The sequence below is a fragment of the Haliotis asinina genome, chromosome 10 (assembly GCF_037392515.1).
Source record: "Haliotis asinina isolate JCU_RB_2024 chromosome 10, JCU_Hal_asi_v2, whole genome shotgun sequence".
Classification (NCBI taxonomy): Eukaryota; Metazoa; Mollusca; class Gastropoda; order Lepetellida; family Haliotidae; genus Haliotis; species Haliotis asinina.
Window position 1 is genome coordinate 19,605,850 of NC_090289.1, and position 26,933 is coordinate 19,632,782.

Below are 26,933 nucleotides of genomic sequence, written 5' to 3' on the forward strand. Positions count from 1 at the left end.
AACAAGCCCTGTGGCAGATCTATTTGCCGGCACCACGCTACGTGCCTAGAAGGAGGTTCGGTATTAACATACCTAATAGCGTTCACCAGGCAGACCTACTGTTCCTACCCCACGACAAGAGGTACAAGTATGCCTTAACCGTAGTGGACGTAGCCAGTCGTTACAAGGAAGCCGAACCCTTGACCACGAAAGATTCGGCCCAGGTAGCCAGAGGATTCGAACGCATATACAAACGCAGTCCGCTGACGTGGCCAACAGAGCTGCAAGTTGACCCCGGACGGGAGTTCATGGGTGCCGCGTCACAACTGCTAGCCAAACACGATACAAAGGTCAGGCGTGGCACGGCCGGAGCCCATCGCAGCCAAGCCATAGTTGAGAGATTTAATAGGACTTTGGCTGAGCGCTTGTTCGGCCATCAGTATGCTAGGGAGATGGTCACCCCTGGAAAACGATCGACTGAATGGGTTACGAGGTTACCCAAGGTGGTGTCGGCAATCAACCATGAAGTCACCCGTCTCACCGGTAAGAAACCGGCAGACGCTATCAAACTAAAATCAATAGTTGCAGAGTCGGACGCTCCATTGCGTGGGAAGGAGAAACAGATACCAGATAGGGCCCTAGTGAGGTATCTATACCAGCCGGGGGAACACGAGGGTGATAGCCGTAAGCGGGCCACCGATCCTATATGGTCAGTCAAAACTTACAACATAGATAAAGTGGATATGAAAGCCGACGAACCTAACTTATACTACTTGAGGGATGGGCCGGGTAGGGGGTTTGTAAGAAGAATTATTGATCGTACCGTACGGCACAGTGTTACCTCCAACACACGTTAAGTAGTAGGGGTAATAGTAGCAAGAGCTAAGGGCCCAACCAAAGCCTTATTTAGTAAATAAGGCTTTGTAGAGACTTTTCTTGAAAGTGTTTTAAAACCCCCATTGTATATACTACTGGAGTAAACCAGGTGAAGTCCTTCACCAAGTCTGCCCAGAGTCGGTCCTTTGTGGAGAAGCTGTCTGAGAAGCCATTGCATCGTGTTTACATGCAGTGTATGGAACAGAACAGCAATCCAACCGACTCCTTTGCCTGGATGAAGTCAGCTGGTCTGTGAAACTGAGGGCTTCCTTTTTGCTGCTCAGGACCAGTCACTTCCCACTCGCAATCGCCAGAATGTGATTCTTAATCAAAATGTGAACATGAAATGCCGTCTTTGCAATGAATTTACAGAGACTGTCCAACACCTTGTCAGTGGATGCCCTTCCTTTGCACAAACAGCATATCTTAAAAGACATGATGGCATGGCTCGCTCGATGGCATGACCCCGAGGACCATCCATGGTACGACCCTGAACATGTCCAGGGCGTCCAGCAAAATGATGCTTTTAAGCTTCTCTGGAATAGGCCAATATACAGTCTGAGACGAATTCCAGCCAACAAACCTGATCTTGTCCTTTTTGATAAAACTACTGAAATTATTTATATCATAAAATTTTCTGTCCCTTTTGACAGCAATACAATTCAAAAGATCTAAAATACTGAATGCAAATGCGGGTTGTACATTTAAACAAAGCAAGCGACAGTCTTGAGTGAGTGAGTGAGTTAGTATTTAACGTCACATCAGCAATATCTCAGCCATATTGTGACAAGAACATTTAATACTGAAATGAAATATATGTCTACTATAAAAACCTGTCGACGAAGGACAGTAACACAACTAGAATATCAGAATGGAATTAAAACTAGTGTGGAAAGTTAAAACTAATATGACTATTCAGACAATATAAAATCAGGCTATAGATTGCCAACAACTGGAGGTAGATCACCATACTAGGGACCATGGGGACTTACAGAACCTTTGCTACCTGCATGGACCCTAGTTGGATTTACATCATCCCCTAAGCTGTTAGCAATTTGGACACATCTGGCCAAAAATTAAAAATACACATATGCTACGACTAAGAACAGTGGAAAGTTTACTGTGAATGTTTTTGGATTTACATACCCTCTCAGGAGGACAATAATTTTACAATACTTCAACCCACCTTTGAGGGTACAGCCACCAACAATTCAAGTTACTAGTCCAAAGTACCAATAATTAAAATACATCTATTTACAGAGCATATTCTTCAAAATTCAACAAAAAAAATCAATTTCATTTAAAAAAACAATAATTAAATGAGAACTAATGCTGGTAAAAAGATCCTTTATTGTTTTAACTGTAAAATACTTATCCCTTGTGATGGAGAATTCCACACAGTGAAGCAAAATCTGCTTGACCGTGACTCTCTCATCACAAGGGATACAAAACGGTGGATCCTCACCTTTTAACAGGTATACATGAGTATATCTTGTATGGCCAGTACGACATATAACCTTTTCAAATCCGGACTGAGAGCCCAAGTAGATGTAACCAATATACAGTTTTATTTCATGTAATTGATTTTTACCTACTTGGGTGTCCCTCTTCTTCTGCATCAGATCATGGATGTAGGTTCTGATGCTCACTTTGTAATGAGAGTATGGAATAAGAAGTGGTGTCACAGATTTGTTGAGTGCTGCCTTGGCAGCAAGATCTGCCATCATGTTACCAGAAATGCCTTAGTGGCTGGGTAACCAACAAAAGACGATGTCGTATTGGTCAGTAGCAAGATCATTATACAATTCAATTATTTCAATTAAAAGTGGATGTTTGCAAGAAAGATTTTTGATAGCCTCAAGGCAAGAAAGAGAATCAGAATAGATTATATATGTTTAGGGTGTCTTTGAATATGTTTAAAAGCTGTTGATATGGTGCTAGCTTTTGCTTAAAATAAAACTGTTGTCTGGTAATCTAGACGATATTGTTCTGAATCCAATGACAGTGGCACAAACCACTGCGCCACCGTCCTTCCACCCAGCTGTAAATAAGGATTTATAATTGTTATATTTATGTTTCAATTGATTATCCTCTTTTTTATATTGTAATTCATTCATTTCTGATTTTTAAAATGTAGTTAATGTTAGGTCCACTTGTGGCCTAACCAGTTGCCAAGGAGGAGAAGAAAGAAGTCGGGAAGGAGCTAAATTTTCCAGCTGAATGCCTGAAGCAGCAAGAAATGGCTTAATTCTGAGTCCAAGAGGCGGTACAAGAGAAGACTTTTTGTTATACAAATCCTCTTAGAGAGGATTAAAGACACAAGTAAATGCAGGATTAGACTCATTAGAAGTTAATTTTGTAATGTATTGTAAAGATAGTTTTATACGGTGTTGGTTGAGAGAAGGCTCATCAGCTTCGACGGAAAGAGTGTCAATAGGAGACGTTCTGAAAGAATCAAGACAAAATCTTACGCTTCGGTGGTACACAGAATCAAGTAGTTTTATGTTGCTTTGACAAGCTCCACCATATACGATGGAGCTGTAATCAAGTTTAGATCACACCAGTGATCTATATAAGTGAATAAGGGTAGTTTGATCCCTTCCCCATTTTGAATTACAAACAACCTTTAATAAATCAAGTGCCTTCAGACATTTGGCTTTAAGGGATTTAAGGTCAAATGTGAATCGAAAATAAGTCCTAAGAACTTGGCCTCCTTGACCACTTTGATTGGGGTGCCACTTAGAAATGGTTCTGGGTCTTTATGGGGTTTGTATTTATGACAGAAGTGTATGCAATTGGTTATTGATTTAGAAAATTTGAAGCCGTTTTCAAGACACCATGTATGTATTTTGTTTAAACACAACTGTAGTTGCCATTCAGTAGTATGCATATTTTTCCCACAACAAGAAATATTAAAATCATCCACAAATAACGATCCATCTATTGAATCATTTAAGACTTTAGATAAACTGTTGATCTTTATGCTAAAAAGAGTTACAGACAAAATACTGCTTGTTTGTGGGGCTGAAAAGCGCTTTACATACAGCAAACCTTGATCTTTCATTTCTGATGCCATGTCAAGATCAGACATATCAACAAACAATCGATTACGATCTCTGGCGATACCTTTACTTGTGTTCAAGGTTTTGTGAGCAGAGACCGTGACCGGAATGCCCACAAAAGATTCAATACTTATCAGATTGGTTGCTTGTTGTTTCTTGCTGCACTCAACTAGCAGCACACCTGAACGTCAGCGTCTAATGTTCTTGACACATCCCCAGCAATACCTTGAATACCCTTAGATACTGCGAAAGGGTTCAGCTTTAATGGTGTCTTGTTCATAGTCTCAATAACAAGGAAAAGTGGCCAATACTCAATTGATAGAGACGGTCTGTGGTCAGTATCAACAAGATCAATTTCAAGTGGACATATTGTTTTTTTGAGGTTTTCTTGTTTTTGCTAAAATCAAGTGGGTCTCCAACTTGCTGCACCAAGGATACCCAGATGATATACTCCAGTAGAAGAATTATAGTATTCCCAGAAATTATTGAGAATCATGTTGCGTCATGTAACTCATTACGCTTATTAACTTCTGGCGTTTTACTTACATAAACATGTTAAAACATCATCCTTTTACAGTCTCAGTCTTGTTTTAGTACTTTGTTAGACCTCCTCGCTCAACAGTGCATGCCTGAATACGCCTAGGCACACTACCCATCAAAGTTTGTAAGTAATCGTGTGACAGGGTATCCCAATATTGGACCACCTCGGCCTTCATATCTTCAATATTTCTCAGTCCCTTTTGGTTTATTCTGTCCTTCATGACTCCCCACACATTCTCAATTGGGTTTAGGTCTGGGCTGTAACTGGGCCAGACTAAAACTTGAACATTTTCGCCCGACAACCACTGTTTTGTGTAGCACGCAGTGTGTTTTGGGTCATTATCATGCTGGAAAATCCAATCATCTTCATACAGTGTTTGTGCTGTCGGAAGAAGGTGACCATTTAGAATGTCAACGTATCTTTCTTTTGTCAAGTTTCCCGTGAAAACACACAATGGCGTCACTCCGCGAGCCGATATGCCACCCCACATGTGAAACTTCGGGCTATGTTTTGGTCGCTGGTAGATAGGTTTGACAGTATCTTTGGTCCAAATTTTCACACAATTAGGGAAAAGCCAAACAGAACTTTCATCCGAAAAGAAAACATTATCCCAATCTTGATTTTCATGAGTCCGAAACCAGTTTAAACGTTTTTCCTTTTGTGCATCTTTCATCAACGGCGAGGGAATTCCCCGTTTTTTCACCCAATTAAGTCTCTGTAATTCCTGCCTAACTATTTCATTGCATACCTGAGGACTTCCTCTGCTAATCATTTCATTTCTGATGTTCTCAACACTTTTCAATTTGCCCCTACTCACAATCTGCCCAAGTCTTCGGCGATCCACAACACTGAATTTCCTAGGCCGACCTGCCCCTGCTTTGTGCTCTATCCCGGTTCCTGTTTGAATATTCTTCAAAGTTCTGTATACTGTAGACAGAGGAATACCATGTCTACAAGCTAACACTTTAGCATCAGCCTCACCCCTTTCAAAATCATCTAGAATGAGCTTTCTTTTCTCTCTTGCTGTAAATTCTGCCATGTCAACACAGGAAGCCGTCTGCTCAGACAAGGGAGATAACTCTTGACGTAATGAGCTGCCTTCTAAGCCTTCAAGAGTTGTCTCCCTCATTTAGTATGCTTAGTGCATAGTGAAAGCCCTTTTTCCAATCTTAGCATCATTAGAAAAAAAACAAAGATTTTCTCAATAATTTCTGGGAACACTGTATGAATAATTAATCCACCATATTGGCCCATGAGCCATCGCCTTCTAGGCATAAGACTCTAGGCAAAGTTCAAAACAACTTAATTCAAAATCAAACACGTTTTAGACAATAAAACCAAGACCAAAATTACATCAATTCCAAATCATACTTGTGCAGTGACGAATATATTTATAATCTATGCACAGGGCTTGGCATGACCAGTTGATTGGTTGAATTGGGCCCATTCAACCTCCCGTCTAGGTGAAGTAAGGGTCGAAGGGGTGTGCTGAGCAAAGGGAACGCGGTCATAGGCCCCAAGTGCCCTCAACCCCCAGACTTACGTCCTTCACCGACACAGGGCAGCAACCCACGGCAAATGGGTTGGTGGATGAAATATGCCCCCGGGTCCACAACGCGTGTGTTGGCGAGCTCTTGGCATTACCCACCACCCACCATGAGGAGGTGGCTCGCCACAGGTGCCCGACACTCTTGGAGGAACTATATCTCCAAAATTAATTCATGCACAACAATGTCCAAAGTATGGAACATAGCTCAGAGAATTAAAGGCAAAGGTTCAAAAGCTGCCTTTCACCATCTCAAGGATGATGATAATTTAATTACTGACAAATGTCAAATTGCAAATAAAATTGGCAAAATTCTTGCCAAAAATTCATCATTGGAAAATTACGTCCCTGAGTTTCAGAGATATCAGAAACAACAGGAGAAGACAAAGCTTAAATTTAAATAAGGTAACGGTGAAGACTATAATGAAGTGTTTTCATTACATGAGCTATATACTGCTCTCGAGCAAGCTCATGACATCAGCGGATGATGACAATATTCATTATCAGCTGCTGAAACACTTGCCTGAACCATGTCTGGTCACACTTTCTGATATATTTGACAAAATATGGACATCTGGAAACTTTCCTCCTTCATAGCATAATGCCATTGTAATCCCTATACCCAAACCTGGTAAGGATCATACAGATCCATCCAATTACAGACCGATATCTTTAACCAGCTGTGTCTGTAAAACCATGGAGCCAATGGTAAATAGCAGATTAATTTGGTATCTTGAAACCAATAACCTCATGACAAATATTCAATGTGGTTTTTGGAAGAATAGAAGCACCACTGATCATTTGGTACGTTTAGAATCCTTCATTAAAAATGCTATAGTCAATAAACAACATGCAATATCGATTTTCTTTGATCTTGAGAAAGCTTATGATACGACCTGGAAGCATGGGGTCTTTTTTAAAGGATTTACATGACTTTGGGTTGAGAGGCTGTTTGCCTCTTTTTATATCAGAGTTTTTATAAGACAGACCGAGTAGATTCAACCCTGTCTGATCATTATAATCAGGATCAGGGTGTACCTAAGGGCAGTATTTTGTCCGTCACTTTATTTAGTATTAAGATCAACAGTTTATCCAAGGTTTCTAATGATTCAATTGATGGATGACTTTGTTGTGGATGATTTTAATATTTCCTGTCATGGTGAAAATATGCGTATTATTGAACAGCAATTACAGTTGTGTTTAAATAATATAAATAATTGGTGTCTTGAATACAGCTTTAAATTTTCTAAATTTAAAACAAATTGTATACATTTTTGTAGAAAATATAAGGACCCTGAACTATCTTTAAATGGCACGCCTTGGGTTCTTGGGTTTAATTTTTGATTCTCATTTAAATTTCTTACTGCACGTTAAGTCCCTTAAAGCTAAATGCCTGAAGGCACTAGATTTGTTGAAAGTTGTGTCTAACTCAAAGTGGGGAGGGGGTCAAACTACCCTCTTACACCTATATTGATCACTGGTCCATTCAAACTTGATTATGGCTCCATCGTATGAAAGGAACCTTAAAATTCTGGATTCTATCCACCACCAAGGTCTAAGACTGTGTCTTGGGTCTTTCAGAACTTTACCTGTTGACAGTCTCTACATTGAGGCTGATAAACAATCTCTTAAACACTGTTGTATAAAATTATCCTTACAATACATTACTAAATTATACTCTAATGAATCTAACCCTGCCCATAACTGTGTTTTCAATCCCCTTTGTGAGGATTTATGCAACAAGAAATCTTCTCGTTCCGCCTCTAGGACATAGAATTAAACCATATCTTTCTTTAGCCGGCATTAAGCTGGAAAACATAGCTCCCTCCTGTCTTCTTTCTTTCACTCCTTGGCAGTTGGTCAGGCCCCAGGTGGACCTAACATTGACCACATTTAAAAAATCAGAAACTAATGAATTACAATATAAACAAGAATATAATCAATAAAAACATATATATAGCAATTGTAAATCCTTATTTCCAGATGGGTGCTAGGACGGTGGCGCAGTGGCCTGTGCCACTGTCACTGGATCCAGAACAATATCTTCTAGACTACCGGATAGCAGCTCTATTTTCACAGCGGAAAATGGCTCTTAAATATATTCAAAGACACCCTAAACATAAGCAGTATATAATCTATCCCGACTCTCTTTCTTGCCTTGAGGCTATCATGTAAACATCCACTTTTAATAGAAATAATTGAATTGTGTAATGATCTTGCTACTGGCCAATACCATATTGTCTTTTGTTGGTTACCAAGCAATGTGGGCATTTCTGGATACTTGCTGCCAAGGCAGCACTCAACAAATTTTTGACACCACTTCTTATCCCATACACTGATTGCAAAGCTAGCATTAGAACTTACATCTGTGATCTGATGCAAAAGAAGTGGGACACCCAAGTAGGTATAAATGAATTACATGAAATAAAACCGTATATTGGTTACACCTACTTGGTTATTTTATGACGATGTAGTATTGGCCATACTAGATATACTCATGCATACCAGTTAAAAGGTGAGGATCCTCCATTTTGTATCCCTTTTGATGAGAGAGTCACGGTCAAGCATATTTTGCTTTACTGTTTTGAATTCTCCATCACAAGCATATCCTGCTTGACTGTGTTCAGTATTCCATCACAAGGGATAAGTATTTTACTTCACAAACTATGAAGGATCTTTTTGATAACACAAGTTCTTATTTAATCATTGCATTTTTAAAAGAATTAGATTAATTAACTGAATTGTAAATAGATAAATATTTTATTATTGGAAATTTTAAGTTCATAACTGTGCTTGCTAGTGGCTGTATCCTCAAAGGTTTGTTGAGGTCCTGTAAAACTATTGTCCTCCTTAGAGGGTATGTAAGTCCACAAACATTCAAAGTAAATTCAAACTTTCCATGGTTTTAAGCGTAGAATAAGTGTCTTTTTATTGTATGACTGGATTTCCCAAATTGGTGATGGCTGAGGGAATGATGTAAATCCAGCTAGGGTCCATGCGTGTAGGAAAAGAACTGTAAGTTCCCTAGTATGGTGATCTACCTTCAGTTGTTACAAATCTGTAGCCCATTTTTATATCGTATTGTCCTCTATAGATAAACCGTTTTAGGTATACTTACTAGTTTTACATTCTTTTCTGTGATATTCTAGTTGTTTTACTGTCCTTTGCTGAGAGTTTTTTTACCATATACGTCAATTCCTTTTTTTCAAGAATGTTCTCATCACGATATGGCTGCAATACTTCCGATGTGACGTTAAATATTAACTCACTCCCTCACTGATGCTTTTCCCGAATGTTGCTAATCACATTGCTGTCAAAAGGGAGAGAAAATTCAATGATATAAATAATTTCTTAGGTTTCATCAAAAAGGACAAGATCAGGTTTGTTGGCTGGAATTCGTCTCAGACTGTATATTGGCCTATTCCAGAGAAGTTTAAAAGCACTATTTTGCTGGACACCCTTCACATGTTCAGGGTTGTACCATGGATGGACCTCAGGGTCCACAGGCATAGCGGAGTACAATAGTGAAAGCAGCGAGCCATGCCATCATGTCTTTTAAGATATGCTGTTTGTGCCAAGGAAGGGCATCCACTGACAAGGTGTTGGACAGTCTCTGTAAATTCATTGCAAAGACGACATTTCATGTTCACATTTTGATTAAGAATCACATTCTGGCGATTGCGAGTGGGAAGTGACTGGTCCTGAGCAGCAAAAAGGAAGCCCTCATTTTCACATTTGAGATCAGCCTACTTCATCCAGGCGAAGGAGTCGGTTGGATTGCTATTATTATTATGTTTTACAGATTAAGATAGATATGCAGCATAGAGGGTTCGGGTGATTCTGGCACAGTCAGGCCGGTAAGCCTGATGATCAGCTCCATAACTTTCTGGAGAATATGAAGGCTCCCCAACAGTGCAGCCTTCTGCATTACCCAGATTGTCAGAAGGGCTGTGCTCCCAGTGGAGAACCCGGGCACTCTCCTGATCTGCACCCAGAGACCAGGAGGTACCAAACCAAGGGCACCGAGAACAATGGGTAGTCTGACAACTGTGTACTTGGGATGCAAGCGAGACATTTCAAAGGCGAGGTCCGCATATTTATCATGCTTTTCCTGAATCTTGCCAGTCACATTGCTGTCGAAAGGGAGAAAATTCAATTATATAAATAATTTTATAGTCTTTATCAAAAAGATCATGATCAGGTTTGTAGGCTGGAATTCGTCTCAGGCTGTATATTGGCCTATTCCAGAGAAGTTTAAAAGCATAATTTTGCTGGACGCCCTGGACATGTTCAGGGTCAAACCATGGATGGTCCTCGGGGTCATGCCATCGAGCGAGCCATGCCATCATGTCTTTTAAGATAAGCTGTTTGTGCAAAGGAAGGGCATCCACTGACAAGGTGTTGGACAGTCTCTGTAAATTCATTGCAAAGACAACATTTCATGTTCACATTTTGATTAAGAATCACATTCTGGCGATTGCGAGTGGGAAGTGACTGGTCCTGAGCAGCAAAAAGGAAGCCCTCAGTTTCAGCAGCCGACTTCATCCGGACGAAGGAGTCGGTTGGATTTCTATTCCAATGGCTGTAATGGTTGTGTTTCTTAAAAGCCTGAAGTTTGTCCAGTCTTGGGGGCGATTTCTCTTTTTAGTTTATGTTGGCGGTTTCGTTTCTGAATCATCTTACGGATATTGCCATTCATCCAAGGTGGGACACTGTTTCTAATGGTTACATATTTTATTTAAATTAGATGTGAGATCTTTAGCAATAACACCTTGATCGTCTGTATGACATAAAGTCTCGCGATTGATTTTTGAAATGCCATCATTAATGCCATCATTATCACCAAGTGAATAGTCATAAACCTTTTATAATGATGTGTTTAAGTTTTGAGTTACTGATATCTAGGAGAGTGGTGAGTACAGACTGGGTCCACAACTCCAGAGTTTCGTATGCCTTTAGCACATGAAACAAATATCTATCGATCAAGCTTGCAACAGTTTGGCGTTATTCGCTTTGGTTCGGTAATGATTTGTTTAAGTCCATATGCTGCTTGTAAGGAGTCTATTTTTGTCAGCTTTCACCTGGTAAGTTAATGTTAAAACCTCCTGCAATGATCATGTTCGTATTTAAGTCCATCACGTTATCAATCGATTTGTCCATAATATTCCAGTATACCTCACTTTTATCAGCCATGTAGAATGTTCGTATGAGGAAAAGACGCGTTTTACATCGCACCTGCACCCAGATAGCTTCTAGACCACATAGATCTAAGTTACTCATGTGTTTACACTACTACTTTTTACATAAATTGTGACATCACCACCGCGGGATCCTCGAGCTCTATCCTTCCTAAATGGTAAGTGGAAACCTGGGATGGAGATATCATCATTACTTATACTGGGAATTAACCAGGTTTCTGTTATGCATGTATAATGTCGTAAGATTCAAATTCGGCGTCTGTAACATCAATTTTATCTTTCAAACTTTAGATTTAGATTGGTCAGATATCTCATTGACTTTAAATAATTATTGTGGTATATGAAGCTTGCAAAAGTGCTCGTCGATATTGATCAGTATCAACCGACATCTACACTTTCAACAGTAAGTGAGTGAATGAGTTAATCTTTAATGTCACCTCGGCAATAGTGCAGCCATATTGTGACGAGGACAGTTAGCAATGAAAAGGATTTTATGTACATTATCAAATACATATCAATTTTCCAATGTGAATTAAAGCTAGTGTGGAAAGTTAAAACTAATATCACTATTTGGACAATACAATATATAGAACACGGACTATAGATCGGCAACAACAGAAGGTAGATCACCGTACTAGGAACCATGGGGATTTGCAGTACCTTTGCTACCTATATCGACCCCACTTGGATTTACACGTTCCTTTCAGGCGCTGTCGATTGTAGGATTAAAAATATTTTATTCCTTGTGATGGAATATTCAACACAGTCAAGCAAGACATGCTTGACTGTGATTCTTTCATCAGAAGGGATACAAAACGGAGGTTCCTCACCTTTTAGTATATATTCATGCGTATATCTTGTGTGGCCCCTTAAACTGAAGTCATGTAAATCCTTTAAAATGACATGCGACTACTAGAGGCTACTCGTGGTGGTTAAAGATATTAACATTCAAACGGACCGTACTATTATCTCGCCATGAGCCAGCATAGCAACCGTACCAACGAATCAATAAGGTAAGCTACTAAACTTATGAATCTGCATTTTTTTAATTACAACCATATGTGTCTTAATTTATATGTTATTGTCATCCACAGATATGAATTGCTTGTGAAGGATGTTGTGGATACCACTTGGACCCATGTAGCTGCTGTATGGTCTAGAAATCGCCTCACTGTGTATGTTAGAGGAATGGCTGTAGCAGAAAAAGAATATGAAAGTGCACCCAGGTGTCCTTCACCAACAACATCAGTTATGACAATAATTATCAGGGATCATGCATGTGAGTTACTTTAGAATTATCTTGTTCATAAGACCCAGTGCTTAATGCAATTAGGTGCTGATTTTGGTAACTGAGAGTACTACATTGCTCCCCTGATCCCTTTTAGGATAATAGTCCAGTCAGTCTGAGGCTTTAAATGGGTTAATCTCCAACAAATTGCAAAAGAGATTGTTTAGGTATTTTAATTAGAGAAATGTATCCTCTATCACATATGTAAATATTTCTATTGAATGAAAACGTTGAACTTGAGGAATTTAAATTCTTCTACTTCATTATTATATGTATATACAATGCAATAAATTCGACTTAATACTGGTTACTGGTTACTGGTGTAGGTCCATGCATCTGGTGACCATGACCCTTGCATGTATCCATTCATCTCTCTTCCCTAAGATGTTGTCAACTGCTTTCCACTGGTTGTTATTATTGTCAAAGATGTCTTGGACGGTATCGGAAGATGCAAAAGATCGTTCAGTTTTTAGAGCTGAACACCTCAGTAAGATGTGTTCTGCTGATACGTCCTCTTCGTTGCAAAGTGTACATTTTGGTGAGTCAGTCAAACCAAATCGATGGAGGTATTGTTGGGAAGTGGTTTAGTTTCAATAGTGACAGTTGTTTTCTTGTCAAACACTTGTATTGACCAGAGTGTTTTTGTGGCTGAATCTTGTAGATGTTTAGGCTATTTCTTATGTAACAATGACGTTCCATGGGCATCCTCCAAACTGTTCTTAGGCAATAACTTCATGAGCGATTACTTCTCCATTTCTGTAACTGTTTGGCGGTATAAACCTAAGGTTTTTTTGTCATCATTGACTTCCTGGTCAGTTAATGAATTTATAATAGGTAGAATTAGTGTCAAAACAATTCACATTACCCAACAATGGTTTCCATTTAGCATTTCTAGTTGTCTGGAGTAAATAATTAACGGTTAATCCTTTGGTCAACGGCTCTTGGCCTGTGTGAAAAACAGTGCCCTTCCATCAAAAGATTAAACATCAGTTTGTGGATTGATTGATTGTTTGTTGTCTCATTAAATTCTTTTTCTTTAAGAATGGTAGACATCATGCCAGTAATTCTCAATTGTGCAAACCTGGATGATCAATGAACTGTACACCAGTGTGAAAAAACCTAAAACAGTCATGTCACCAGCTGAGAAATCATCACTAGTTAAACCGTTGTGTGCATATTTGCCATATTTAACTGTTGAATGACACATGACCGGTTTCTTTGTCAGCTGATGAGAGATGGCATATCGTTCCTTTATGTGGATATTGATGGACATGTTCTTGAAAGAAAACTTTAGGCAATTCTAATTTTAACCATTTTATTTTGTTTTTACTAATTTGTCTTAGCATTTAGCAGAATCAGTCACTTCATTTGTTTCAGGTGTGAATTTCGATAGCTACACTGTTTGTGTATGAGATATTCACATAGGCAATCAATAAAATGTCCAGATATCGCAGTCCTGTTGTAATTTCTCCCATACTCCAAACTCCGTAAAAAGTAGACAATCTGTTCTAAAAAGTAGACAATCTGTTTTCAGAGAAATTACATCAGGACTGCGATATCTCGACATTTAATTGATTGCCTACATGAAACATGATAATAATTACGATTATTATTTGAGAACTTACTCTGGATGAATGCCCCTTTAAAACAAGAGTAAACCATACCTGTTCCTGAACAATTATCACTATTTTGTGTGTGTATATGGTACTTACTTGAACTTGGTGATTGCTGATATTGTTAAGCACCTATCTTCAGAGGTTCAAGACAATTAGTCAAAATAGAAGCAAATGCCATTTTATACTTTCTGAGGAAACAGTTCCTGAAATGTTCTACTTTTGCTGTTGGGGCAAAGCATTTGTCAAAGAACTGTTGTTGTTGATTTGTTTCTATTTATGCTCTTAAATCTGTATTTTCACATGCCATTGACTAAGCAAGGTTATTTGGACAAGTATAATTGCTCCAGATGTTCACATCTGGTGGTATTCATGTTTTGTCTCTTCCTATGACAAGGCCACTTGATGTAGAAATATAAGGAGAGCAGTGGGGCCACTTCATCTATTAAGTAAAACACTATGCAGAGTGTTTGGAGTTAAAAAAACCTTCCCAAGAAATTTTTGGACAAGAATATGGCTGAAATATGACAGATGAGACTTTATATATTAACTCACTTGCTCACCATGTGACAAGAAGGATTACTCTTATGAGGAGTATTCCATCAGTTCCCACCATTTTGTGTCTTCATTTTAGAACTTTTGGGGAACAACTGAGCAGGCTCTTTGTACAAAGGTTTTCAGAAGGGCGTCAGTACGATTCTTAAGCTGGGAGAAAGTTGCATGGTTTACAGTTGGAAAACATTTTCACATTTAATCAAACAAAAATGTCTCCTGCAGTAGGACTGAAAACCTTTACTTCTATGCAAGCAACCACAATTTGGAAGAGGTTCATAAACATTTCAGCATTCTATAGCTGGTCCTGTTTATTTCTAAACAATCTGGAAAGAGTCAACCTTTGACGTTTATGCACATGTTCCCCTATTGTTTCACAGTGGGACGGTGAGAGTGCAGAGATAAGTAAATGAATAGAATGTGCAAGAAAAGCAACAACCAATGAAGATACTTCTTGATTATATATTTGTTCTCCTGTCCCGTTGTATAATATGTCTGATGAAATATAGAGCGAGTTTTAAAGCTTTGTCAGTTTCATCTGTTGGAACCCTTCATGTGCTAACATGTGTGTGCTTCATTATGTCGATCTCGTATGATAATTCTTGAAGGCATACATTATTTTTTGTACATATACTGTTGTGACTTCCTTCAATTGGATATGACATAATATGTATTTCCTTGACACTTTTCATGGTGGAGGTCACCTGATGGAAATTTAGAATGACAGTGCCTGAATTCTTCTGTGGACTAACATTGAACATGATGCTGTTTATCAATGGTTTCTTTTTAGATATGTACTTGCGAGATCTCAAATTCTGGCCTTCGAATAAGGCTGATGTCATCAACAGACTCACCTCGTCATGCAGCTCAGATCTCAGAGATGCTTCCTTTTCATCTGAACAAATCAAAATACATTCTCGTGACAGAGTGTATAAAGTTATTCCAAGCACCTGTCTCAGTGAGTATATCCAGGAGAGCTTTTAAAATGGAATTCCATTTTAACGATATGATTAGCATCAACTCTTCAGCATTGAAGAGAGAAAGTCATTTCTATGGTTGTTTGAAAGTTTGTGGAAAATGTGTTTTCCAAATACATGTAGATCAATAACACAAACGCCAATGGCTGCAGTGGTGGTAGAAATCCAGTTTGGGTTGATGCAGGACTCAAAACTACCATAAGTCCCTATGGCCCTTAGTATGGTGATCTACCTTCTGATACTGGCGATTTAAAGCCTGTTTTTGTATTGTACATTGTCGGAACAGTGGTATTGTAACACTAATGTCTAGTGGAAAACTAACATTGATACTCTAACTGCTCTACTGTCGTTTGTTGACAGGTTCTAGTTTGAAATGTTTAATTACAAATCACCATATAACAGTTTAACATCATCACGGCAAATCATACATCAAAAAGTCCCGGCATGACTTAAACTCACTCACTCATTGCATAGTGAAGGATGATGATGTGTATTCTTGAGATTTCCATGTAGTTGTGTATGTAGATAAGCATTATTTTGAGCTCTAACCTTTCTTTCGTGTTATATCACTCAAAGAAATCTGAAGCGATTGCATCAGAAAATAGAATCCCATCCTTTTTTAGCTGGATCAGAGGATTGCTAATGTTCTTGTATTGGTATTTCTTTAGTCTTGTCCGTGAATGTAAGAAGTCAAGCAAATGATCTTTCTTAGTTCATGTGGCAGGAGATACAGAGGTGATTGTCCACAATCACATCACTGATTTTATCAACATTTTTTTGGCTGAAGGTATTGACAGGTCGTCCTGATGTTGAACTCAGCTGCTTAATGGAGTTAAACAATTGTTTCTCAACTTTATAAATTTAGTAATGCCCTAGTATAGCCGTTATCCTCATGTATTTTGCTTGTTTGAAGACAATCTTGTGAATAGATACCTTTATTGAATAATTGTCATATTTTAGTTGTCACAAAATATTAATCTTTTCAACAGAAGTTAAATATTTCAAAAACAATCTCCGCAAATGGTAGTATATGGCCATGCAAAGCATTGGTGCATGCTCAAGATGGGAGACCTCTACCCTTTTGTGCATGACAACATGAATAAACTGTCCAGTGTGGGAGACTGCTTTATGTCCATATTTCTCAAGGCTGTGACACCGAAGATCCACCGTGAATGTGCGCGGATTGGAATCTGCAGACGAGCTTCGGAATTTTTGTGTAGAAAATTGGACATAATGCAACGAAAAAAATGGAAATAGTAGTATAGGGAGTGGTAGTCAGAGATCAGATTGCTTATAAGTGATATTTTATACGATCCGTTGCCCATGTGAGAGTACAAGGTATTGTTGGAATTATAATGGAGCATCATTCAAGGTTCATGCAAAATTACATGAAAGTCAGTTCAATACTTCAGGAAATATTCAGTTTTAAGTGAGTATGGGATTGGTCAGATGAAAGGTTAACTATCCAAGATATTGCTGTACTTGTTATAAAGTAACAAGGTGAGGTCTATATCAAGCTATCTCAGGCCAGGTCAAGCGACTTCATTTGTATGTGCGTTCTAAGGCTTTGGGGGGCTTTGTTCAGATCTCTCATTGTCAACAGTTCGGCTTCTTTGTAACGACTGGCAACATCCACAATTGTCAGTGCATACTTGTATGTTTTACATCTTACCCTGGCATGAGGTCAGCTTGATGGACAGCTTCAGTGTTGACATGTTGAATTTTCTTCTTGGGATATATCAAGGCACCAGCAGGTAGACTTACGAGAGAGCCATCCTTTGTTCAGCCAACCTTTGGTGGTGTCCTAGAAGACTCAAATGACTTCAGTTTCAGGGTGGTGCCCACACCTTTCCAGTATACACATGGGCTGTAGTAAATTTCAACAGTTCAAAAGTTAGATTCCAGCCCAGTGACATTGATGTCGATATTGGACAATGCCCATTCAAATCCCCCATTGGGTCTGACTCATCGCCCAGCCAGATTGTTGGTTTCGAGATAAAGAATGTGTTTGGTTGGTTTCCTCGGGCCATGACCTTCCACATATTTGTTGTTGTTCTTTGCATACCTTTTGGTGGTAATGGAAATCCTGCTTTGCAGACCTTTCTCTTTGAACAGGTGCGTGTCGTAACTTGTCAGCAGTTTCAGTTCTATACTGGTGCTTTTCAACAAGGCGTTCTGAGAGAGACCAGGGACGGGGAAATACCATGCGGGATCTAGGCAGTACTCTTTCATGCACATTTTTCAGAATATCTTGAACACGTCAGGAGCATGTCGCTTTTCAGTTGCAGGTCATGGTAATCACCTTAATTCTTGCAACTGAGTTTGTCCCACATAATTTTAAGACATATTTTTTGGGTATGTCATCCAATCCTCCTGGTGTGATTCCAGCAGGTCAACTTAACGTTTTGTCCATGCGTACTGATACTTGTCGCCTTTCCAGATCATGAATAAATTGATTGTCTTTTTGCAATTATATGATGCCCATTTCATCTATTTAATAGATATACATATTTTTTTAATCTAACTGTTTTGCGATTAAGATGGTCACAGCCACATCCAGTGCTATGAGGATCAAGATCAGGGAAGGCGTGTAGTACTGAGAGAGCATGAGTTCATCACTGAAAGTGTTCTTCCATTTTGTCCGTGAAACTTATATCTGGGGATGGAGCAACTGTGTCAACATTTTTGATGAGGTCTTCGTGTGTTTGACTTTTATGGTTGATAAATTTTATGATGTTTTCGTTGGACATGTCATCCAATCCTCATGGTGTGATTCCAGCAGTTTCTCCATGGCCAAATCGTGACGTTTTTGTTGCACTTCCACCTCAGCCACGTTCAGTGTTCATAATTTCAAGAAGAAATAATTGCCGCCAGAAAGTTAAGCAAGTGTAACCTAGACCGGTAACCATGGTGGCATGATATGCGATTTTAACAAATGGTTTTTTTCTTTTAAACTTTGTTTATATAATTATTTTTTATTTGTAACATAATGTGTGGATTTACTTCTAATTGTGATTGTGTCTGAGATGCCGTCTTTTTTTTTGTTGTTAATACAGCATAGCAGCGACCACTATTGTTGCCACGGCAGCTGCAGCAATAAGAGTATAATTTTGTGGCGCTTGGTTAAAACACCTTTTCTACCAGAGGCAACATTTGGGGGATTCTCGTTGACTCGTCTCCACCTACGTCGTAGTCATTTCCTCTTGTGCGGGGCAGCATCTGTGTTGTATTCACTCACTCCATTTGCGTTTAGTTGATATTTAAGGTCAAATTATAATGATGTGATCGAATCCTACAATAACTTTCTAGCATGTCCAGTGCAAGAGCGGTCTAGCCACACCCAGTTTGATCACACAAGATCACACATTGTGGATTGCATGGTATATCAATAAATGGCTTGCACAAGTTGGGAATCGAATGACACACGACTTTCACAATGAGTGCCTCCCTCAGTCGTTGAAAAGGACCAAGCTTTCGTCCCCCATTTCGTGACATTTTTATATACATATAGATATGTTTAACATATTAAAATAATGGCTGAAGGCAATTTCAAAATGGTGCAAAGGTGGACACGTGGTTCGTGGCGACTGTGCACGATTATTACAATATATTAACACAAGATAAAAATTATGATGAACCCACAAATCCCAACTATGGTAAGTTTATGATTGATAGTGAAGGAACACTGCAACTGAACACTTCTCCTCATGCCGCTCGTGTTAATATCTGCTCAATAAAACACCTCGCCTTGTCATCACTGGCTAACCTTCACAGCATCATCTTTGTCTGCGGAGACAATGTCAGAGACATCCAGTCGCTTGTCACAGTCCTGGTAAAACTATCCGGCAACGCCAAAGAAACGCTTACAGAATTATAGGCAGCATCATCTCTTGACAGCTGTGCTTACTGTCAAAATGGGCCCGTGACATTTTGTCGTGGAATCGTGGCAGGTCTGGTGTATGTAACTGCTAAAATAAAGCACAATTCGACCGCGATCCCGTCAACCACACTGTCGCTTTTCGATCCACGAACCATGATGTTTTGCCTGCACGTGGCACCACTCTGTTCACCCACAGATACATGTTGCACTCAGCCCGAACTGAGCTTTGACAGGGTGTATTTTAATAGCACTCCATAGCACTCAGTTGATCAACCAAAAGACACGACAACAGCTTAAACATCTCATGCCCCATGAGCCAGTTCAACCCCCAACTGGTGACAACCAGGAACCTTTGTAACAGCATGATGCTCAAGTGGCAGCTGATCTCAAAATTCTAATGGAAGTCCTCGTCAAACGTTTTCCTCTTCTTGATGGAAACTTTCTGGTACAAAGCCTCAGTTGAGGACCTTCCTGAAAACCCTGAGTGTATTTTGTTTCACTCTATTCATAAAGAAATATCTGACATACCTAAAGAAAACAGAGCCCAGTTAAACAAACAAGTCAATCTTTTCCTAAAACTGAAATTAATTAATGAAAATGACATTATTTCTATGTAACTTTCTGTCGACTGTGCATTACATGAAGTTAATTGCAGTGTCTGTGCTGCCACTCAAACCGTTGAGGAACCTCACACAGATTCCAAAGAAAAATCTTCTAATACTGAAAACAATAAACAAAAAAACCCCCTGAAATGTTGTTTTTGCACTTAAGTTTGAGATATTTTTTATTCATGTGGAGTAAGCCAGATGTTTTCTGTTGTCGTTTTGACAGTTTGAAGTTGCCGTATCACATGTGGAACTATCATTGCTCTTTCTTCCAGTTCCTCTTCATGTGTTTACTATTATATGTGCTTAAACAGAAATCTCAACATGGGCAAATTGTTTGATAGATAAAAGGTTCGTGATTGTCAAACCCTCAACCACCAGGATCCCGTCCTCCACCAACACAGGGACACAACCCATGCCCATTTTGGTCACGTCTTACGACCAACAATACGGTAGTGTGGACATATTCTATCCCAGGTCCACACAGGAGAAGAGCACTTAGCATTACCCAGCACCCACCATGAGGGATGTGGCTCTTCATTGGTGCCATCAAGAAAATGAAAACTAAAACTCTGTTGACGAAGTGCAGTAACACCAGTAAATCACAGATATCCATTTAGAACTAGTAAATTTTAAATTTAAGACTAGAACTAAACTCTGTTTAACTAGAGAGGACAATGCAATATCAAACTGAACTGTAGACTGCCAAGAACTGAAGGTAGATCACCCATATTAGGGACCATGGGGACTTATAGTACATTTGTTCCCTGCATTAGCCCTAGCTGGATTTACACCATCTCTTCAGCACTTAGCAATTTAGCCACAGCTAGCCATGTATTAAAATACACACATGCTATGATTAAAAACAGTGGAAGGTTGTAATTTACTTTAAATGTTTTGGGACTTATGTACCCTCTCCGGAGGACAATGTTTTATGGTACTAGATACAGCCACTAGAAATCTTCAAATAAACCTGCGAAACAAGGGCATTTTTAAAACAACAATGTTTAGATGTTGCTTTTTATCAGTGTTTGAAGGCAAACTAAAACACTGTTCCTATTGTAATAAAGAATATTATTATTCCTTACAATGTAACCTCTCATACCAACCCTAGTGTGGTGATCTACCTTCATTTGTTGGCAATCTATAGCCGGTTTATATACTTTATTGTCCATATAATGATATTAGTTTTAACTTTCTATGCCAGTTTTAATTCTAATTGTGATATTCTAGTTGTTTTACTGTCCTTTGTCGACACATTTTATAATACACATATAGTCCTTTTAATTGTTAAATGTTCTCTTCACGATATGGCTGAAATATTGCAGATGTGATGTTAAATATTTACTCACTCACTCACTCTCATGCCAAACATTACAAAATAATAGAACTTCTGTGTACCCCTTGAACTTTTGTTTGTATTGACTGACAAATTTTCTATTCAACAGAACCAGATGTTTGTGCTTCTAGTCCATGTGGAAACAGTATCTGTATTCCTACCCGCAACGGATTCAAGTGTGCTTGCAGAGGAGGTTTTTCTGGTGATAAATGTGATGTGCCACCCGATTTGTGCAAGGACAATATTTGTAGACAAAATGCTACCTGCCTGGCATCAGGGCATGAATATCGATGTGATTGTCCTCCAGGCTACAGAGGAGAACTTTGCGAGGTTGAAATAGGTATGTTTTAATGATAATTATCTTATCTAACACATAAACATCGATTGGCTGTGTGTTCTATCATGTACATCATATCCCGCTTACAAATGAGTAACATTTTCTGTGTACCCTGGGAATGATGAACTCATCTGGTACATCGTGGTAGTAATTATTTATCTTGAATTACATATGATGTACGGGCATTATAGATGTTTTGCAGAAGCAAATCAATGGAAGGGAGATAACTGTTTTTCCTGTCTGCACCTAGCGATGGATACTAAAAGACTTGTTCACGTGCTTCAAATAATTCCAAATTAAAATTGAGGTGTCCGGTAAGATAAATGTATTGTTCACTGATCCTTTGGGACCCATAAGTTGATGCCCCCCTTGTGACTAGTGAACAACTTATATTATCTTTCCTCACACATAAATGTCATTTTCTGATTGGCTAATCATTCTTCTATTATTTTCAATGTCCCACACTTACAAGAGTTGCACATTTCAGTGTACCCAGCTGCGAATGGCAACTCATTCAGTACCTCGTGGTAGTACTTCTTTGTCTCCAATATGCATTTAATCATGCATGATGCATGGAAATTATTGATGTTTGCAAGTGCAAATCGATGGAAGGGAGAAAACCCTAAACCTGTTTTTCTTGCGCTGTCTGCAAATTCTCGCAATGGCTATGAAAAAGTTTTCCTTGTATTCCAAAACATAAATTTGACAAACATTCAGATGTAGTCCCTGTGAATATTACGACTTTATGCAGGTAATACTTGCGAGGAAACGACAAGATTCAAATCGTTTGAGCAAGTGAACGAGTTAAAAGTTAAAGTTGCTTAGGCAATATTTCAGCCATATCGTGACTAATCAATATATAGATTAACAATACTAAAAGGCAGGTTATACAATCCTGTCAACAAAGGACAGTAAAATAGCACAGATATACATGTAAAACTAGTAATTAAATCTAAAATATTGTAACTATTGGGGACAACACAAAGTAAAAATAGGCTATAGATTGCAAACAACTGAAAGTAGATCACCATACTAGGGACCATGGGAACTTACAGTACCTTTGCTACCTACATGATTTGAAAGAAATCTGAGCCAAAATTACCAAGAAAGTAGTATGGACAATAGTGGTGTTAGATCACCTCCTTCCCAAGGGCCCAATTTAAAACTTGGCTTCTTGGAAATGACCTGATCCAAAACACACCGTTGTCTTTACTATTTAGGGTGTGCATGCAAAATTTGATTAAAATTGGCAGAATAGTTTTCGAGCTACGGACTTGAAAAGGAAAGATTTGAAGACAATTTTTCTGGCTGGACTTTAAAAAAATAAGAGAAACAATTGGTGTCAAGGTGAGTTGCACAGTGTCTGCCCAAATGCACGGTGGGTGATGCGTTCGGGATCGTGTCGTGCGATCGAATCCTTCAACGATGACTTGGCCATAGTGATGTCCCACCACACCTCCTCTTACCTGCATTTCGTGCTTCGCCAACAGCTGTGACATGACCCTCATGAACTCGCGTCTGGGATCGACTTGCAACACAAGCGACTGCATATGTAGATGCATTAAAGGCTTTGGTGACTTCTTTTTAATCTTTGGTCATCAGCAGTTTGACTTCTTTGTAGCAACTTCTTACATCGACATTGGTCAGGGTGTATTGTAGATGTTGTCTGTCATGTTGTTGTGTGGGAAAAACAGGACATCGTCTTGGTGAATGCTATTTGGAATCAAAATGTCAAATTTTCTTCTCAGGATGTGACGAGGCGCTGGAAGGTAGACTTGCCAGATGGCATCCTTTTCATGGCCTACTTTGGCTTTCTGTTCCGAGTCTTGTACAGCTTTGGCGAGCTTCGAGACAGCCTTGTGTACCCTATCAGGCTGTAATAAATTTTCTCCATGGATGTATGCATGCATGTGCGTGAACGTTCAATTTATTAGTCGCTCGTGTGTGTACACATAGATGTTGACCCCGTCTATGGCAATCCATTGTTTCATGTCCATAAGAGACAGTGAGAAATTGTTGATCGTCAGTCTGTATATCCTGTGTCCACTGCTTCTCAGCATGTTCATACGGTGTTTGAACATTTTTTTTCTTGAACAGGACTTTCTTGAATTTGGTGTGCTTCATGTGCTTCTTCACCATATGCGTTTTCATTCATTTTGCCTTCCTGATTTTGGCGGCAATATATGGGGTTGAATCAATGTTGGTACAAAAATAATGGATGTTTTGAGAATGCATCACCACATGGATTTCATTCAAAGCAAAGCTGTTCGTTCAGTTATCCCCCTTGTTAGGTGACTGGAGTATGACATGAAAATTTCAGGTTTACAATTTTCGGTGAGTAGTGTGTGATTTGACCCTGTAAACCCTGATCATGCACAGATGCAAGAAAATTATCGGAAAAAATGGTCTTCAGTAATTTATCGATCTGGCTGAAAAACGTCAAGATTCACAATGACACCCCATGCACGTGTAGGAGGCTCCTACTTTCTGCATATGCTTACCATGCACATTTGATGTTTAGAATCAGGAGAAAAGGTAACTGCTGCCAAGGAAGGCCAAAGCGTTGACTAATGCCAAACTGATCATCATCGTGACCATGGTCGTGTTGTATTTACGTGTATGATGTTTTTTACTTCAATGTGTTTTCCAAAATGATACCTGGCTTGCGTGACGGTTGTTTGGTGATAATTGTGCTCAAGTGCACGTAACCTATGGTCAACAAACTGACTACAGCCACGTGATACGCATTGACGAACGAGCAGCTCTTGGTTTTGATCGATCATGCTCGGATCGTTGGCTTTGACGTCGAGAGGTTCCCTCAGCTTTCAGAGAGGATTGAGCATTTGTCCATAAAATATCATTTATTTTGCACATCGAAATGCATATGTTTAATACAAAATAATGGACGACCTTCTGATGGATGATTTTGATGCTCTCTGCTGGACGAAGGAATGTCGGCAGATACCTCGTTCATGAGCGGTCTCATGAGCAATCAACTCTTGGAAAAGACTCTCAAGGATTATTACGACGATTGGAAATGAGACAAGAATTCTTTCATGCCACCATATTGAGACTGTTCCAAGTTTTCAATCAACAGGAAGGGCCCACTGTTATTGAGGTCGCATCCAAAGATCGATCCAAACACTCACCCAAGAAAGCTGCTTGCAAACAAAATCATGGAGCACATCGTCTCCGAGAAAATGAAACTCAGTCAGACGTGGCCTTAGAAAACGAGAGAAGGACCTGTATGGAAGCCACTTCCTTGTCCTGTGGAAGTGACCCAATGATTTCTTTCAGGATACGTCTGATCTGGTGTAAAAATAAATCAAAGACCGACTGAGCGGACCACGATGCATGTCGTTCAGTATCATGCTGCAACTGGTTGGCGTGCACAGCGAAATTGAACTGTTTCTGCAAGAACTGCATTGGGTTACGGAAAGCGTGCACCATTTCAACATACATGACCGAAAATCCATACTTTTGAAAGACGTTGATAAATTGCGATCGAAAGTGTGAACTGTCCTTGGCGTCAACCATGATGTTCATCAGGGCGAGATCATTGATCTTTAAGTGTAAAACACTCTTCGTATGTTCATACTGTACGCATAATGACAACACTGAATGGCAAAATCTTTGCTGTAAGTTCATCTTGATCTGCTGAAATAGGTTACATGCTAATCGTCCATCCAGAATACAGAAAACAATGGAAGTATATGAAAAAATTCCATGATGCTCCACACTCGACCCTTTTCTTCGAAGTTTTTTTTAGAAATGCTCCTGCACAAAGGGTACAACGTCTGGTTGAATTACTCATACGCTGGTGTAAATGTCATGAAAATGTACGCTGCTGTCATATTTATGCACAACCGGGAACAGCCCCTACCACAAATCTCGATGGATTCAAGGTTATTCAGAATATTTACACTACTACATTCGAGGACATTTTTACATCCGAACATTTTGATTTTATCAACCTCACGTATATTCACCAACGATTGATGGAAGGACGATTAAGTATTATTTCATGAGTATATATACTTTTTTCATGCATGCAATAAAATTGGACTGTACCCGGCCATGGAAGAATGTTTCCAGTGTAGATGAGGGTCATTTGCACCAGTTATGCAAAATCAAATGACAAATTGAACTAAAATGCAACACGCATAGAGTGCTGTACAAAAAATAACGCAGGGCCATCAATTACAGGGACAGTGCCAATAGCGCTCCGACAACTGGCATGGGATTAGGTGAAACGGGCATCGGGTTGTTCTCCACCATCATTGCCATGCCTGTGGTGCTGGTCATGGAAATAATGGCCGGGGTAACAGGGTTGATCGGATTGGCGCTCAAGTACATGTCTTGCAGACTGCAGCGCAAAGCAATGAAACACGACAAAATCAAAGCTCTGGTAGAGATCAAAGTTAAATAGTTAAGGCTGTTAGTTATGTTTCATATGTGAGGACAATGGATGGAGTTAAAGTGAGCGGGTGTATATAACATGGCCATCACCTTCGACAGCTTCACAGTGCTTACATAATGCAACACTAAGACACACATTTTTCTGATCAACTGACTATGAATATATCACAATAAAAATTAAATATAGGTTTGTATAGGATGGTACATTATATAGTTATCAGATGTGTCTATACCATAAATCAAGAAGACCATTCTTTTAACAATGCATCACAGAATAAATGAATGAATTATACATCAGTAACCTTTTCACTGACAGTATCCAAACTTTTTCTGGTTTAACTGAGTACCGAGTATTTTACACCCGGGTCTAAACATTGCAAACATACCATTATATGAAATAATATATAGTATGGTTGAATTTCCAAATAGGCATACAACATAGGTAGAAAAAATTATTGTGCTAACACTGCTATGCTGAATAAACATATTTCAATTATTTCACAAGGTTGTTCATTATATTGGTATCTGAAGATGTACAGAGACTTAGCATCGAAATATAATGCCCACTTGATGTCTTTGGAATTAGGCGTTGGCGAAGGCTGTCATAGAACTTACAGTTGTATATAATGTGTACTTCATCTTCTACAGCTTTACAATGCTTACATAATACAACATTATCATTAACACTAGCCAGACCTTTTCTTATTAAATGGATACCAAG

General features: G+C 39.1%; 1 protein-coding gene across 1 annotated transcript in view; it reads left to right on the forward strand.

The window, feature by feature from the left end:
* Positions 1–26,933, forward strand: part of LOC137298235 (uncharacterized) — a 692,490-nt gene that overhangs the window by 383,024 nt on the left and 282,533 nt on the right. Inside the window, exons 15-17 of the mRNA XM_067830406.1 lie at positions 12,297–12,481; positions 15,446–15,613; positions 21,566–21,796. Coding sequence (XP_067686507.1) covers positions 12,297–12,481; positions 15,446–15,613; positions 21,566–21,796 — 584 coding nt within the window. The remainder of the gene's footprint in view (positions 1–12,296; positions 12,482–15,445; positions 15,614–21,565; positions 21,797–26,933) is intronic.